This window comes from Rhopilema esculentum, chromosome 13, assembly GCF_057945365.1.
Source record: "Rhopilema esculentum isolate cy_ngs chromosome 13, ASM5794536v1, whole genome shotgun sequence".
NCBI classification, from domain to species: domain Eukaryota; kingdom Metazoa; phylum Cnidaria; class Scyphozoa; order Rhizostomeae; family Rhizostomatidae; genus Rhopilema; species Rhopilema esculentum.
This window is the reverse complement of record NC_142827.1, coordinates 1,528,715-1,546,176: the sequence shown is the minus strand read 5'-3', so window position 1 is coordinate 1,546,176 and position 17,462 is coordinate 1,528,715. Positions and strand designations below refer to the sequence as shown.

The 17,462-nt window shown below is 40.0% G+C and overlaps 1 protein-coding gene across 1 annotated transcript in view; it reads left to right on the top strand.

Moving 5' to 3' along the window:
- Positions 1-17,462, top strand: part of LOC135691887 (polycystin-1) — a 36,962-nt gene that overhangs the window by 10,960 nt on the left and 8,540 nt on the right. Inside the window, exons 7-21 of the mRNA XM_065209884.2 lie at positions 80-5,694; positions 6,184-6,510; positions 7,089-7,383; positions 7,764-8,103; positions 8,919-10,031; positions 10,437-10,692; positions 11,342-11,537; positions 12,180-12,306; positions 13,162-13,287; positions 13,910-14,074; positions 14,729-14,960; positions 15,332-15,524; positions 16,117-16,172; positions 16,716-16,801; positions 17,041-17,187. Coding sequence (XP_065065956.2) covers positions 80-5,694; positions 6,184-6,510; positions 7,089-7,383; positions 7,764-8,103; positions 8,919-10,031; positions 10,437-10,692; positions 11,342-11,537; positions 12,180-12,306; positions 13,162-13,287; positions 13,910-14,074; positions 14,729-14,960; positions 15,332-15,524; positions 16,117-16,172; positions 16,716-16,801; positions 17,041-17,187 — 9,274 coding nt within the window. The remainder of the gene's footprint in view (positions 1-79; positions 5,695-6,183; positions 6,511-7,088; positions 7,384-7,763; positions 8,104-8,918; positions 10,032-10,436; positions 10,693-11,341; positions 11,538-12,179; positions 12,307-13,161; positions 13,288-13,909; positions 14,075-14,728; positions 14,961-15,331; positions 15,525-16,116; positions 16,173-16,715; positions 16,802-17,040; positions 17,188-17,462) is intronic.

The window sequence follows — 17,462 nt, the reverse complement described above, 5'->3', positions numbered from 1 at the left end:
CGCCACTGTTTGTGGCTTATCTTTTATTCCTGCAAAACTTCCAAGTAATTCTTTTCTTACGGACAGTTTATGCTTTTAGATGGTTCAACTCCTCTCTTATACTGGAGCTGTCACACTCAGAAAGTCGTGCCTCTTTTTACCCAGTCTCTGTCAACATCAGACATTTCAGTATGCAAAGATCTTTGTGTATCTGGCAACCACCAGTTTGCTGTTGTTATTGGAACCAGTTGTTTTTGTGGCACTTCCCAATCGTCAGCCTACAACACCGGGTCTGGTTGTACCCTAAAATGTAAGAAGGCAGGACCAACTAAAGCATGCTCCGTTTTCACAGAGATTGACTCCAGTCAACTTTCTGAAGTTGAGACACAGTCGATATCAACAGAGTCACATTCACTCATTATTGAAAATGCCAGTGAACGTCCACTTCAATCGTCAATTACGTCATCAGCATCAAACCAAGAAATGTTATCGGCATCTGTTGCCTACCAAAATAGTTCTCAACAGCCCTTAATTGTACGGTCAGAATTCTCAATCGGCTATCAGTCTGACATATCTACCCAAGAAAGTCTTTTTCACACAATATCTACCAGGATTGTTGAAACCTTGTCTATAGATTTCCTTGCAAGCATTTTGTCATCAGAAACAAGTGTTGTGTCTACTCTACTTTCAATGCAGAATGTTTCTCCAGAGCCCAGTACCTCAAACACCATTGAATCAGTCGTAATGGCTACACCGAAAATTTCTTCAGCATTCAGCGCATCCCAAGAGTCGTTTTCATCGTCCTTTGTAAGTGCGATTTCAATGAATGTGTCTATTTCCTATAGTGTGAAATCAATCGCTCTCCCCACTCCGAGCACATCAGAGTCTATGAGCAACAGCTCAAGCCAGGTAGAAATGATTAAAGGCAATCTCGTGCAGGCACAGAATTCCAGCCTTCTGTATCGTTTCGCAGCGGGCCTTTCAACTGCCAGTATCAGCCAGCCCGTGATGGATTTGGAAGCCACTACACCAGCAACTGCGGTATCTCACAGAGAACCAACTAAGTACGCTAGCCCTAGAACAAGCTATATTCCTACAACCAGCTTTGCAGCTCCATACACTGCTTTGACACAGTCTGCCAATAGCATCCCAGAAGTGATCACCTCCGGACATCGCACTAAAAGAGCATTAACAATGTCGTCATCAGTCCCCAACACATTCACCTCAACGGCAGTCAGAACCACAGGAAGTGCTCTTATATTTACGAACTCAAGTAGCACCTTCTCAAACTTAACGGTCATAATAACTGTGGCCAGCAACACTGCTCAGACGATAGAATATGTTATAAACGGCAACAACATCACTGTCTTAAGCTCAACACTCTCGTTTATTGGTTCAGAAAGCATTGCCGTCCCAACGAACGAGTCAGTAGAGATCAGTCTCTTTTTCACTGACCAAAAAGAAGATTTGGCAGCCCAGTCTATCTACAACGGTATCCGGGCAAATCTTAGTGTTAGCAACTGTAGCTTTTGTGACCCTAGTGCGTCTGCTGGGCAGGTGTTCCAGGTAGATGCTTCGCTTAACTCAACCCAGTTAGATGAAGAGAGCTTTGAGGTGCATTTCTACAGTGACGGGGGCCTTACCTCAACTTTATCAATCAATTTCACATTTCTAGAGATCATGGTTGAAGCACCTGGTCTTTTTTCTCCCGTGCAGAATTATTATCCGACTTTTGAGAATCTCTTTTTTGCCTTTCTATCGCCATATCTTCACGTGACCTCGTTTTGGACACTAGTTCATGCCTCGGATGGATCAGCCATCAGTGAAATCGAATCAAAATGCGCTCAGGATTGTCAAACTTTGTCAAAGGCAGCCTGCGTGGCATTCCAGTCTGTCAATTGTTTTTTGCCAATTACCTTCACTCTAACAGAAAGTCGAGAATATATAATCAAGGTTAATTTCAGCAATCCCGTCACGAGTGAGCCACTCATTCGCAGCCTGCAATTCAAGGCCGAGAGAAGAATAACAGACATACAGATAACCCCTTATTGTGATTACACCGCGAACATCCACATGTTCAAGCAAATCAACGCCTCTTTCATCGGGGATGCACACTTTGTTGAATGGAAAGTGGACGGAAATGTCGTTAAGTATAATTCTAGCGGTATCATGCACGCATCTTCTAAAATTGGTCACTACAACGTCTCAGTTCATGTTCAAAATAATATAAACAGCGAATCTCGATCAATTGTTATCGGTGTTATCGAGGAAGGCGCAATCCATGGTTTGACAATTAGGAACCCTATAACGAACAGCTTCCATGCTACCTACACAAACGTTACATTTGAAGCATTGCTATGCGAAGGAGAGAGTCCTAGGCTCGAGTGGAGTTTTGAAAGCACCTCCAATTACACCGTCAATTCAACGCGCGTTTATTACACGTTCTCGCGGCCTGATCTGTATGTCGTGAATGTACGTGCTGAAAATTCGAAGTCTGTCGTGGCAACGGCGCGCGTCTACGTCTACGTGCAAGATAAAATTGAAGGCTTCAATGCTTCTGTCAGCCAGTCAATTTTAAGAGTGAACGATGTGTTCAGAATCCATATTGAAGTCAGCAAAGGAACCAATGTCACTTATGACGTCACAAGCTTCGAATTGTCAAATAATGAGTTCAAAGGCAACATGTCACGTGATCTTAAAATTGCCACTTTCGGAGAAAAAAACTTGACTGTTACTGCAAGAAACATGGTAAGCAGAGCAACTTTATCCATTCAAGTAAGAGTGGAAGAGCCAATAGCCATACTGTTATTGGGTAAACATTATCTGTCACTAGATACGGTCTCTAACCTCAATGTAACAAAAATATCCGGCAGTCACATGTCTATTAAATGGGACTTTGGTGATGGGACAAATACCAGTTTGGCGTATTTTGGTAGTTTTCTGCCGTTACCACAGCATCGTTACCTAAGAGAAGGAAACTACACAGTATCACTCTATGCAGTAAACACTGTGACGCCGAATGTCACTGTATCTTCGTTAATATTCGTAGAACGTGCGTTAAATAGCGAGAGTAATGAATTTATTGTAACTACACAGAAATACGTTGCCACGAACAGTGCCTTCAAGATTACAATGCTTGTCAATCAAACCTCTATTTATGGCTACAGAGTCTCTTGTGAAGTCTTGTCAAATGTCTCGTTGGTGGACCCTTGTTCTGCCTATTCATGGCCACTGCTTTTGACTGCCAATGTGAGACATCTATATTTCGTGTTTCAATCTGCGGGACTCCACAAGATGCAGTTTACCGCTAGCAACAATGTCAGCCGGCTTGCTCAAACAATTACGGTAAAATCAGAAATTATGATTACAGGAGACGTTATTGTCCGCCCAGTGTATGTTCCGTTGTCTATCACCAAATATGCTCGACTCAATGCATCGGTGTTGGGATCTGACCCAGTTTTTACATGGCGTTTCCAAAATGGACCAAAATTGACAGGGACACACGTGAATTTCAATTTCACGGCGTTAGGTCCTGTTTTAGTGAACGTAACAGCAGAAAACAACGTTTCCACGAAGACAACGCAAGTTGAAATCCAAGTGGAGCTGCAGTTGCATGATCTTTGGCTGATAGCTAATACGTCACATGCAGCATTGAACAGCCCAGTTTTAATAGAATCTTCAATAAAATACAAACGTGAGCATAGCTACTCATGGCTTATAGACGGTGCTGTAATGGAAAGCAAACAGGATAATATAATTCATAAATTCCATAAGCTTGGTAGCCACTTTGTCACCCTGAATTTGGCAAACCACATTAGCAGCCAGTCATCAAATGTCGTTATTGAAGTAGAAGATCCCGTCAGTGGTATTCAGGTCTTTCTCAAGAATAACCTCACAGCCGTACCATTTAATGAATCCGCCATCTTGCAGGTTGAAACCGACACGGGAAGTAACCTGACATACCGTTGGAGGTTTGGCTCTTCAGATTTGGTATCCACGAACAATTTCCAAGATATTAAGGTTACTCAACCTTATCATTTTCATATAGCTGTCACTGTTGAGGTATTCAATAATGTATCAAAAGAAATAGTGACAAAACTATTCCCTGTGGTACAAAGAATAGGAAATGTAAAAATATTGACTAGCAGTGACAATGTTCTCGTTAACAATATCGTGACATTTCGAGTTCAAATTGACAGTGGCAGTAATGTCTCAGTAGCATGGCGACTTGGTGATAACGTTTTGAGCTCGAATTTCACGCTCAACTACACGTTTCCTTCTCCGGGTGTTTACGTTATTGAAGCATTGGCAAAAAACACAATTGGATTAAAGAACGATGTGAAGACTATTCATGTATTTGACCGCATTGCCTTCAACGGCCTGGCCCCCAACATTGCGATCACAAATCGCCCAACCAAGTTTGTACTGGAAAATATCGATTCAGCCAACGTCAGTATCCTCTGGTTTATTCCAGCTAATGTGAATTCCTCAACAATTGTTGGCCTTGAAGTTAACCTTACGTTTCCTGAGCCGGGTGTCTATCTGCTAACGATAAATGGTAAGAATCCGGTTCATGATGCAAACCATACTTTCCCGATTAGCGTGCAAAATCGCGTGGCAGGCCTCGAAATTATGCACAGGGAAGACTTTTACCGTGTACATGAACAAGCTCATTTCACTGCAAAAACTTCAGATGGAACAAATACATCGTTCGCCTGGGTTTTGTTTTCCAAATCACGTACAATAATCGCAATGGAAAGCGGGCTGTTATTCGAGCATACGTTCCCTGATCCGGGCGTTTATGAAGTATTTGTAAACGGGTCTAACCGTGTGAGCTCTGCCGTAGAGTCTGTGACGGTTTACGTTCAAGAACCAGCCAATATTGTGTCCATCACCCCTAAAAGTAAACAAATATTACCTACCACAATACTGACTACGCTCAACGTCCAGGCGAATGGCACAAACACAAGTGTAACTTTTACTTGGCTTGGAAACCTAACTGACGTCAAGACTCTGAAATCTTCCCTTAAGTTCAAAGTGGACATGCCTGGCAGCGTGATTATTACGGCTTTCGCAACAAACCTTGTTAGTAACAATAGCAAAGAAGTGCTGTTGTATTTTCAAGAAAAAGTAAGAAACCTTACAGTCTGGGCGTCAGCGCAGAGGATACCAGAAGGCAATTATATCGATTTTAGAGTTTTTGCAAAAGGCGGGAGTCATATCACGTACCAATGGTTTGAGAATAATACGCTGATAAGAAACGCGGTGAACAGCACGTTGCGTCATAATTTCCCTCGCAGGGGCGCCTATTACGTAAAAGTGATCGTCCGCAATGAGGTGAGCGATAGTGAAGAAGGCATGATAGTTTTTGTTGAGCCGATGACATGCAAGCCTCCCCAGGTAACAATTGCCGGGCGCAAACGTCGAGAATTCTGGAACTCATCATGGCTCTATTCTGAGGCTTCAATCAATAGTGAGTGTTCAAGGTGGTCTGTCAATTCGAAATGGCTGGTTAAAATTGCCCACGCTGGATCTGACTGCCTCGTTGAAATTGATGCATTAGTTTCTTATCAGCTGCCATCCTCAGTCGATTTGACGTCACCATTGCTAGCCGTGCAGCCAAGAAGCTTTAAAGATCGGTATTACTGCTTGTTTTACACGGCAAGATATGGGATCGCTGGAAAATTCGTTATTTACGACGCTTTGTTTCTAAAGGTAAGCATTCAGTCTACTATTTGCAAAACGTTTTTCATTACAAAGTTCCTTTGGTTAATATTCATTGAAAACTGAGCGGACATGAAGAATCCAGATAGGTATCATGTTTTGCTTCATGTCATATTTTTAGGAGAGCCTTCCCCGACCCTAGGCAACATGTGATTCCTTCATGCAGTCAAACAACTCCTCGACGTCTATGACATGTAGTTAATCGGGTTATCTTGGCCGGACTCTTAAGTTTCACCGTAAAGGCACTAAATGCAAGGAAAGCGTAATTCACATTTTCTAATTAGAATGACAAAATTGTTCTTTCCAAACTCAGGGATTTAAGAAATGAAAAAAAAATTGCCGCTTATTTGGCTATCAGCTTTGCTACTGACCGACATAATCAATGAACACTTTTGTTTTTATGTAATTACCTCTATTTATTTGTGATAACAGTATTATGTTGCCACTTCTGACGGTAACTTTGAGATTTTGCCCACTTAGGTGTTGCCTTCCCCTCCAATCCCCATAATCACTGGTGGCGAGCTGAGAGTTTTTGGACAAAACCAGTCTTTTACACTGGATGGATCGCGAAGTATAGACCCCGATTCCAGCTCGGGACAAGCGATTGGACTCTATTATCGCTGGGAGTGCTCATTTGAGGTTCAGAACAGCAGTTTGAATCAAAACCATTCTGGATGCAAGAACACGACATGGAGTAGAAACCCAAAGCTTGATATTCTTGCAGGCAGTCTGGGCCAAGGGAACGTGTACACCTTTACTTTGTTTGTGAAACGTCTTGACAGTTCTCCAGTTTCGAGTTCTCAAAAGGTAAACATATTCTATTTATTACTAAGCTACGCTTAAAACTGAATTCCTGTCACCAACCTGTTTTCCTATAAGACACTATACGTATGTTAGAAGCTCAAATGGTCTAATGCCTAGTCCAATGCTTTACCCAGCGAAATACTAAGCCATTCCAAATTCAATAAAAGATCCAAGTTTGTCACTTTTTTAGCGCTTCACTTTGCAATTTCGATTATGAATAGATCATTTATGTATATGAATGTTACTCAAAGGAGTTTCCTGAAGAGGAAGTGTGATCCCTTTCAAAGAGTCTAAACAACAACTGAACTGTTCCTGCCTGCATGTGATTTTTTAATTCTTGCCTTTATGTAGAAAGATTTCCAAAGATCATGAAGACAACACTGCTTTTATTTATTCAACGTAGGCTTTGGCTCATTCTGAGTTGTTCCACAAGCTTTGGTCACTGTTACATGTGCACCACCGTTTTGTATTTACTGTTGGCGCCTACCAGACCCTTAGCATGAACAGTAAATCTTTTAAATTCTTATTTTTAATGTCGCTATTACTATTCATTTTCTAAAAACAAGCCATGTTTTTTCAAGGTTCAAATTCTTGCAACAAGCAGACATGATGTTTTCTTCACATGCATAACTTGCCAGTCTTACAAGACTAGAAAATATATACGCAATCGTGACTTGAAGTTCCTGGGCGAGTGCAGCGATTGCCAAGGGGGTTCGTCCAGTATTTCTGTCACGTGGTCAGTTACGTCATCAAACGGTACGATAGTTATGCACAGAACCATGAGCAACACGGAGCTTCCAAGTTTGTTTATAATAAAGAAAGACACCTTGGACGGAGTAGGGAATTACGCGATCAAGTTCGCTGTCATAACGGCCGGTAAGAATTTGTGTTCGTTTCTTGAGCTCAGAAGATTGTTAAAAGATTGCGAGGAATAGCAAAGGCTTTTAAGAATAGGAAAGTCTTTTAAAACCTTCTAGATGTTTTAATGTTTTTGGAAAACTGTTTATAGTGTTTTATGGTGTCAGAATTCGCCGTCCTAAGGTAACGTTAATTCTTTTTAATTCGTTAATAATATAATAAAGCTGTGAATTTGATATTAAGGTATTGTGAAATCTGTATAATGTATCGTCAGATTCTCTTATCAGATCAACTTTCTTTAATGAAGCTGTTCACTGTACGGCCAAAGGTTACATCCATAGGTTTAATGATAACAAATAGATATTCATGTCCTTGAATTTTTGCTAATCTTTCGACAGTTGGTTCCAATATGATGGAAGGTGCATCATTGATGGTTTTACTTGCAAACGAGCCACCAAGCAATGGGACATGTGCAGTTCAACCTCAGGCTGGGGTGACGCTGGAGACAAAGTTTTGGTTCTCTTGTCGCGATTGGCAAGATCGGGACAATAGTGATGCCCCATTTGTAAATTGGGTGAAAGTGCAAAATACTGATGGTACCTGGGCCACCCTGTACAGAGGCATTCAATCAAATATTTCAATGTACCTACCTGTTGGAAAAACCTACAAGCAGAGAGATGTTCGCTTGCAAGTTTTGGTAGAGGACACGTTTGGTGCCATCGCAATAGGCCTTGACAGGTATTTTTTGTTTACTGATAGAAATCTCAGAGCCAAAGGAAGTGCTCCTGCTTACCCCAGAATTTCCCCTCAATCTTTGGAAATTTTCCTAAAAAAATTGAAAACAGGGGAAGATTTTTGCCTGATGCTTTAGTTTCTTTTGCAATAGGCTTTGTTTCCAGTACTCTGTTTACGTACGAAAATAGAGCTGAATGAATCGGTTTTTGATTTTGCGTTCCCATTTATACTCTCCAAGATGGAGCAGAGGCGTCGTCATGACTGTAGGCAAGCGGACCAACGCGACAAAAATGGCGAAAAGAAAAAAAATTGCTCTGGACAATTTGAACAGCAGATATATTTTGAACGTTCCCTTTATGTTATGTTTGAAATCATTATGCTTGTATTATATATCTACATATATTTGGCTTTAGGAAGATGACAATTACTTTCGCATTTAATAATTGCTCCCTTGATATCTATGGTTTATCGGGTAAGGGCATTAAGTTTTCACGGTTCCAAACTTAGTCGAAATTGGATTAAGTTTATAAGCCTGATATTCCCATCAAGCTTGAAACTCGGAGTAGGACCTTAGAACCGTCCTATTCTTTGCATCAAAAGCTTGTACAACTTTGCCTAAACAGCGTAAAGTATTTTATGACAGACCCCTAAACATTATTTTTCATCAATAGTCATCTATGAATGTCTTCCGGTGAAAAATGATGTATTTTCCTGCTATATTCCTGTATATCGCCCCATCCAGAAGGATCTAATGGCAATGCCCATGCTTTCATAAGTATCAATAATATTATTTACTACTTTACATATTGTTTCATCAGGACAGTAAAAGTATCTCCACCAGACGTTGATGACATTGGTGTGTTTCTGGAGGACAGTGTTCTCTCCAATATTAACTCACTTACAGAAGAGAATGACCTGAATAAAGTGGTAGCTGTGTCATTGTCCTCAACTGCTTTAATAAGTGATTCAGGAAAGATTGGGAGAAAGGAAGAAAATGTGGTATCTAATTTGACACAAAGCGTTTCAAGCATGGGTGTTTCATCGCTGGAGAATGTGGATCAAGTATCAAGCACTCTCAAGATTGCAACTGGCCTTGTTTCAGAAAAGTCAATACACCCTTTGACTAGAGTGAAGTTAACGCGGTCGCTTAACGATATGATAAATAGAGTTGCTGAATTCAGTTCACAGGGGCAGCTGGCATACCAATCAACTCTGGAGGCCTTGCTGTTTCTGTTGCAAAATAACATCGCTGCTGAAGCTGGCCAGAGTTCTGCTAGACGCAAACGCAGATATGTTTCGCCCCAGACCTCTTCGCAAGTGAGACAAAGTTTAAGTATGGCAATGACACTTTACACGTCAATACTCAAGGCTAGTATACCAGGTGAAGCTGCATTTAATGTATCGGATAAATATGGTGCTGTTTACTTGAAGCGAGCGAACTCTGCTTTGATTAGCCAGATCTTTGCTGGTGATGGATGCAGTTTCGCGCTGAATCATACGTTAGGGAGCTACAAGGATGTTTTCCAAATTTTCAACACAACCCACGTTGATCCTTATACGGCCTCAGCAGATGTGAAGACAAAAATCGGCAGCCTTAACTTCCTGCATCCAAACGGTACTGAAATATCAGTGAGAAACCTGCCCTTGAATAAGAGCATATTAATCGAGTTAGATGGTAGTGATACACGAAAGAACTTGAAAGGCATTGAAACTAAGATTGTCCCTGCGATGGGCAAAGTGGAAGGAGAACTGTCGGTCAATGTGTCTGATGCAAGCAACTCTTCGCTTTTCATTGAGATTCTTCTAAACAACGGCAGTATGGATGATCTCCTTGTATTTCACAGCACGAAACGGGTTGCATTGGATGAAGAACTTTTCTCCCTCATTAATGTATCTTCAAATGGAAACTTAAAGAAATACTTCCCTCCAGGGTGAGTTACTACACTTTCCATTGATTCATTCTCTTCTGTTGGACAACATTAGCTCTGTTCTCTTTGAGAAACTTGAGGCTCATAGCATGCATCCTCCGATAGGATCCCCTAGCCCTCCTCATGTGTCACTTCTGCTGTAGCTCTTTGTTATGAGGGTGCAGCAGCGCTTCCGTTTTTTAAGAGAAAAGGAAAAATGTTTATGTTCACATTTGCTCTGCTTCATCTATCTAACAACCGAATGTTGGTTATTATACCCTATTTACTAATATAAAAATCATCCTCAAAACGACGTCAAGAACATTGTTCTCATGGTCAAAATTGTTGATTACTTGTAGATTAGGTTGTCAACCTAAAGTCTACCGCTAGTAAACAGTTTTTGAAATGAGATGTTTTATTTTCATTCAGAGAATTCAAAACTTCCGAGAGGCACTACATCAAGATAAAGAATAAAGGGGAACGCGAAGATGTGAACGTTACTGTCCTTGTGTACACTGTATCTTGCATCTTCTGGGATAGAGAGAATGGTGTGTGGAGCTCTGAAGGCCTAATGCTCAACCACGACACGACATACCAGAAGACTGTTTGCAGAAGTAGCCATCTAACCTCGTTTGCATCAACATTTAAGATAGCACCGAATCCTATAAAGTGGTCAACATTGTCGGTACGGTTTCATCTTCCTTGTCTTTGTTTTATTCGGTTTCCGAGATTCGTTTATTAGTATTCAGTGGATCTGCGCGAAAGTTTGCCTTAATTTCGCCACTGATACGTCAGCACACACCGTCCTACCTCCATAGGCACTATGAAAGCCATTTCATGATTTATTCTATGCCTGGTCACCAACTACTCTCTTACTGCTCAATCAATGTTCATGCTCATTTTCTTCCATTATTACGAGAAAATTGCTCACGTTTCCCTCCTGTAAATCGCCATTTACTTCTAAATACTCACATACCCATCTTACTATTCAACACACTCTTATCTGAGGTTTTTATTGAGTTGATAAAGCTTGCAAAATTGATTTTAACATCAGAAAAACAAAAGATCTTTTAGGATATCGACTACCCCTCGACTACCCCAATAGTTGACCCATGATTCCCCACTAGTGAGTGCCTTTGCATTGAAATATTTTCAAGAATGAATTTGAATTATCTTGTTTATACTATATTACTCTCTATTTATGCCATATTTTGCGTCAGAGTAAGATAAATGGCTTTTGGCAATGAATCCCTACCAATTCAACTTCCTGGATAAATGCCCTTCCTACAAGTAGTAAAACGAGGAAGTTAATCAATGAACTATGTTTTTTCCAGGAACTCGACGTAGAGAAGAATCCCATTGCGATTTCAATGTGCCTTGCCATTATCGTGGTGTATTTGATGTCTTTGTTCTTTGCTTCTCGTAAAGATGAAGAGGACCGGCGTGAGGCTCAGTACATACCGCTCATGGGCCCGGATGAGTACTTCAAATATGAAGTGAGGCTGAAGACCGGTGCTTTCCCCGGTGCAGGTAATGCTTTGAAAAACAGTTGAATCCCGTTTGTTTGTACCACAGAAAACTCCTCTTCAGACCTTCACTAAGTCGGACTGATTTTCAATTCCTGTTGGATATTCCTACCTTATTCAAGTCAAAATTCGTACGACGGATAAGTCGGACATTGGTTAAATCAGACCAGCTTTTAACTCTCCTTAAATCTCCGACTTTACGGTATTCAACTATATTATATATTTCTTCCAAAGAGGTTTCTACCTAAGCAATGAATCTGTATGAAATCTCTGCAATTACTTACTTGAAATTTCCTTGCAGACTGAAATTTTCTTGCAGACTCTTATTGATAAAATTTTGATTTTTCAAACATACTACTCCCTTTATGAATACGTTTTAGGCTCAAAGTAAGGTTATAAAAGGCTTTGGTTTGGAGTTTTCTTCCCTCAGTTTTTTTCACAGTCACTGTAAAGCTCATATGCAGGCTTCGTCTCTATCATGTAATAGCAACTAAAGTTTTAAAAAAACTTTCATTACCCTAAATACCTACAGAGATACTTGAGGCACTTTTGACTTGCTTTGACTTAAGGTGACGTATATTTTGACTTAAGGCGACTTCTTTCCAATGTATTTGCTCCAGATACTGTATTTTGTAATGATTTCCAGGTACATCAGCCAATGTTGGCATTCAAATTTTTGCCACAAAGTATACGACAAAGCCGATTGTCCTCGCAAAGGAAGGAAGCTTTCATAGAAATTCTGTCGAATTATTCCGCTTTTCTTCGCCAACCAGGTATATTTTGTTTATAATCTATTTTGCTGTAACAGTGCTCTTAAGGGAGCCCCCCTCCCCCCCCCCCAATATGAATTTCGTACCGACGGCACTGGTATGCGAGGTCTAAATATAAGCTAATTTTGTTTTTGCATTTTTACTTCTTAATCATAATTTACGTTTCACTCATACCGGATTATTCCCGTTCGTCAATCACGTTGCTCCTTGCTACTGTTAACTGATAGATCAATGCGAGATTAAGGTTTCCGGCGAATGGCCTATTTAGTGTCTCTTACTTCTGGTATAGATATCACCTCGAATTTGTCTGGTGCGAAAATCACTTTAATCGAATTTTTAGATTGATTTTTTCTCTTTGTGAAGCCTTGTTTATTTCACATGGTTCCGGTGTAATAATTTCTCGCTTTCTTCTTTAAATACGGATTTCTTATTTTGTTTCCATTACAAATATCAGCCACTTTGTATATCCAATATTTTGAATATTTGCTTCTACGTCCACTGTGAGAGTCACTTATTTATTAAAATTTCTGGCCTTATATTTGCACAATGTGACTTAATGTGTTTCTGACTTTCATATGAAAATTACTCGTTTTATATGTCAGTCAAATTACTCAAATGACACGACTTAATTAACGCGACTTCCAGCTGACTGTCAGCTTCTGTGTAGCTGCCGTTTGTAGTCTAGTAGTTTAATTAACATTTACGAATAGGAAACATCCAGACCCGCATTTTACTTTGAAATTGGTGGTTTTTCGGCTTACCTGTCTTCAACTTACATTATGTTACGTCAATGTGATTATCAAATTCGATGAAAACAAACGAGTGACTGGTTATAGCAAACAGAACTGTTTTCCGTAGGCTTGGGAAAATTCTACGAATTCGTGTTTGGCATGACAACTCTGGCTCAAGTCCATCCTGGTACCTCACGAGAGTTGTCATTAAGAATCTTCTTAATGGACAAAAGTACTTCTTCTTCTGTAACAGGTACCTATTCAGTATTTTTCTTGATAGAAGTTGTTCTTATCCGAAAACACTTTGTTGATAGCTGTTTCCGAATCACTCATTGTCAAATTGGTGTTCCTTAGGCCTGGTTCAAACGTCGCGCTTCTCATGTGCCGTGCTGGAGCCGTGCAGCTCGGCAAGCTCTGCCGATCCAAACTAGTCTGCCGCTCTTAACTAAATCTGCGGTAACAAATTGATTCAATTTAATCTGTTGATTCAATTGTACTTAATTCTAGAGTTAGGTTCGGCACATGAGAAGCGCGACGTTTGAACCAGGCCTTATTCGTGCTGTATTCTGGTTTTTTATCATAAGAGACAGCCGAAATTTTTTTGATATTACCAGTGATTCTTTTTGCCAGTTTTTGTCTGCAGCCATATGTTACTTTCCAGTATGGTCCACGGCTCACTGCAGCTTTATCTGTCAATGGCTGCTCCGCCGAATCCCATAAAAGTAGTAAAATTGAATCAAAGTAGAGTTCGTTGTGTTTTAATTCCACTCTGGCATTCGGCATCCGCAACTTGTATGCTTTAGCAACCAATCTCCAAAGGTCTTGGAATGCTTTTTAAAATTTCAATTTTGCTCTAACCATGAATTTTTTCTTAGATGGCTTGGCGTTGATCGAGATGACGGGGAAATCGAGCGGGTGTTCCGAGTTGCAGACGCTAAGACTATGGCAAGGTTCAAGACAATTTTCAATGATGTTGTCGGTCGAACATTCACTGATTACCACTTGTGGATTTCTATATTTGAAAAGCCAAGGCTCAGTCGGTAAATGAGTTCATATCACTTCTGTTATGGTGTTTGCCTTAGGTCTGAAAACTAGAAAGAAATCGAAGTAGTTAGAGTAGATAAAAAGCCACAACTTTAAAGTGGAAGTGTCTGAAAAGGCTAAATGCCTACAATTATCCTGCAGTTAAAAATTGAAACATGCAACTTCTTTCTCAGCGAGTTACCCTTGTGGGAACGTTGCCCCGTTTGTAATTTGGTACATGGCATTAGTTTCATGAAGTCTTGGAAATTTTCGTTGGGTCTCAATTACAGATGAACTGTCAGTATAAACGAAAGGCCATGTCCGGGAACGTTTTGAAAAATCTTACGATGTAGAGGCTTGATTTGGCCCTGTTAATGGTAGCTCACATTATTGAATGGTTGACTGTTGCAATTATGTTGAGCTTCTTGCTTAATCTTTTATCTTTTAAATGGTTAAAATCCTTAACGAATCATTGCTCTTGTCTCTACAATATTGAACTTTAAACATCTAATGGGATAAGCAGGCTTTTGTCGAAGCTGATTTTCAAGACTCATTGCGCCTAGTAATTTCAAAAATATAGTGCCTTTTGCGTAATACATTGACACATTGTTATTGGCAATGATTGAATTTGCAGCATAGAATGAATGACCGCGTTATCTTGTTTCGTTCAGATTTACAAGAGTCCAGCGCCTGACGTGCTGTGTCACGTTTTTGTTATCTTGGATGTGTGTGGATGCCATGTGGTATGGAACCGTTCGTGAAGGCAACATTGATGTTTACATCGGCATCAAAGGCTACTCATATGAAGAAGTGCTTGTCGGTGTTATTTCGTCTCTCATGGTTTTTCCAATCAACTTTCTTCTGGTTTTGATATTCAGAAATTGCCGACTTCCTAAATCGAGAGTACGTCTGCATTTTGTCTGTTTTAGTATTTTCTATCCATTCATTTTGTTTTTATTTCTTTTTTCGTTATCTTCTTTTTTCTTTTTTCAAATGACAATCGCTCTTTGTTAACTTGACTTTGTAAATGGGCTTAGATCCTAGTCTAGAAAAATGTCTAGGTCTAGTCAAGAAAAGTTTATTCAACATTTCACATTTTTTTCATTGCTTTTTGATGTTTTGATGACTTGACAAATACTCATTGCAGTTAGAAACATCTTAGTCTCTTTAAAAGTGGTAATCGTCGAATATTGTAAACAATTCTCAAAATAAGCGAAAAAAAAATTAAATTCATCAGCGTGTCAGTGCATGTAACAATCTAATTTCTTATTCAGCGTGTTTTGGACGGTGACGAGGAAGTCACGATTCACGTGCTTCCAATCAGCCAAAGAACAAGGAGGCTGTCAGAAGACTGGATTGAAATCGAGGACTTCACGGAATCCCCTCGCTCGTTATTTGCCACTTCGCTTCCAAGATGTGGAGGATACTTTCGTCTCTCCGTCTACCAACCACTCTTAAATCAAAGTGGTAATTTCAGCTTGTCTTGATCAAATATTGATTCGGTTTAAACAGGGCCTCCGATTAATGCCCCCCACTACTTTGCAAAACATTAGGACTTTTTCAACATATTTTGTTATGATTGTTAGTTTTCCCATTGGCGCCGCCACTTTCCAACCTGCGTCGGAGCCCAGGGTAAAGGTATTTTTTGTTTTACAGTAGTCAAATGTTGTCCAATACCAGTGGCGGATTTAAGGGGGGGGGTAACTAGAGGCAGTTGCCCCTCCTTCGACGAGTTGAAGAATGAGAATTAAATGAAAAAGTTTCTGAGACCGATAGGTTAATTTGCTTCAAGGATTACCTCAAAGTTATTTTGTTTATTCCGAAAATGGATCTGAAATTCTTGTATACATCATCACCAATTTTTGAACATTTTTCAGCGCCCCCACTGCCACCTGCCCTTCCTTCAAGTTTGCTCTGGATCCACCCCTGTCCAATACCCGCAGGTTACTAAAAGAAAAAACAGTTTTCTTCTTAACTTCCTTTTTAGAATTATGCCTATTTCAAACCATCGGTGTTTTACGTATCAAAACTCACGAGCTATTGTGTTTTTATTTTGTAGAAGGATTACGAAATATGGCGATAGAAACACTATCTGATCATTACGAAGACTCTGAGGTATCAATATAATGCTAGCATTAATTTCGTCGTGTGGAAACTTTTATAAAAACACGCTACTATTAAGCTGATGAAAAGTATTTGAATAGGCCGGAATTGGCCACAAAGCTAATAGTTAAATTGATCAAAGCTATAAGAAAATTACCCTATCGATCTTTATGACCTTTTGCAATTGAAAGCTTCATTGCAAGGTTCCGGGCCGTCGCTTTGGGTGTCACCCCACCTCCCCCTTCGGAAAGTATTTGTTGCAGAAATGGTTTTCTGCCATCTAAGGATGCTATGTCGGTAACATTTCAAGCTGATTGGCAATTGGACCCGTAAACTTTGTCGGCAAATGGGACCTGCAAGCCACCCCGCCCCTACCCTTGAGGAAAACAGCTTTCGACGACTAGGTTTGATGTAAATCGAGATAACCTAAGAAGAAGAAAAGTGATTCCAGCTAGCCCGCTCTCTTTCTATTGGTTGTAGAAGTGTTTGTTTATCTCCGATGACTGATGAATCTAGACATTTTTTAAGATTGTGATCCTTGTGTATTTTCTAAAGGATTCGATCCACTCTGAAGATGGCTTTGAAAAAGCCGTTGTCACATACGGTCAGCAGCCAAATAGATTACATCAAGAACAAAACAGGTAGGTTCCAAAACGATTTTTAAGCCTAGAAAAAATGGAACTTTGTTGATAAGATATGAGAATGTCCAACATTGGTTTACAGAAATAATTTCATTAACAACAAATATTGTGCTAATTGCCTCACCAAAGTCTGTTTTTGTTTGGCATCTTCAAATGCCTATTCATTCATGACAAAATAGATGCAAGGAATTAAGTCTTTGGAATTTGAATCGTGAATATCCTGTATTTGTTTGTTTTAGGGTTTCGGATTCTGTGTCCGTTGGGATGGAAGACAGCATAGCATCCCGTCTCCTTGGAAGGAGCTCTCGCCAGTATAAAAGAGTCCCAGTGTCATATGATGAGAACTACGGAACGGAACATCCAAGATTCCACGCTAATCACCAGAGGTATTTCACTTGCTTTTGTTTGTACGTTTAATCAAGAAAATGGGTCCTAAAAAGGCTTCTTAAGGATCTTTTCAGGCGGGGGGAGGTACACCGAGAGAATTTGTGCGGGAATAAGAAACTGATCGATTATTTTACTGAGTCTACAATATTGAAATTATTTACACATTTATAAAGCGTGTTGAAATTTTGATAGAGGATAGCTAAATTGTGCTCCACGAAAGCCTTTTTTCCAGCACTGATAGAACTAGAAAATTTTTCTGGTCTCGTGTAACTCA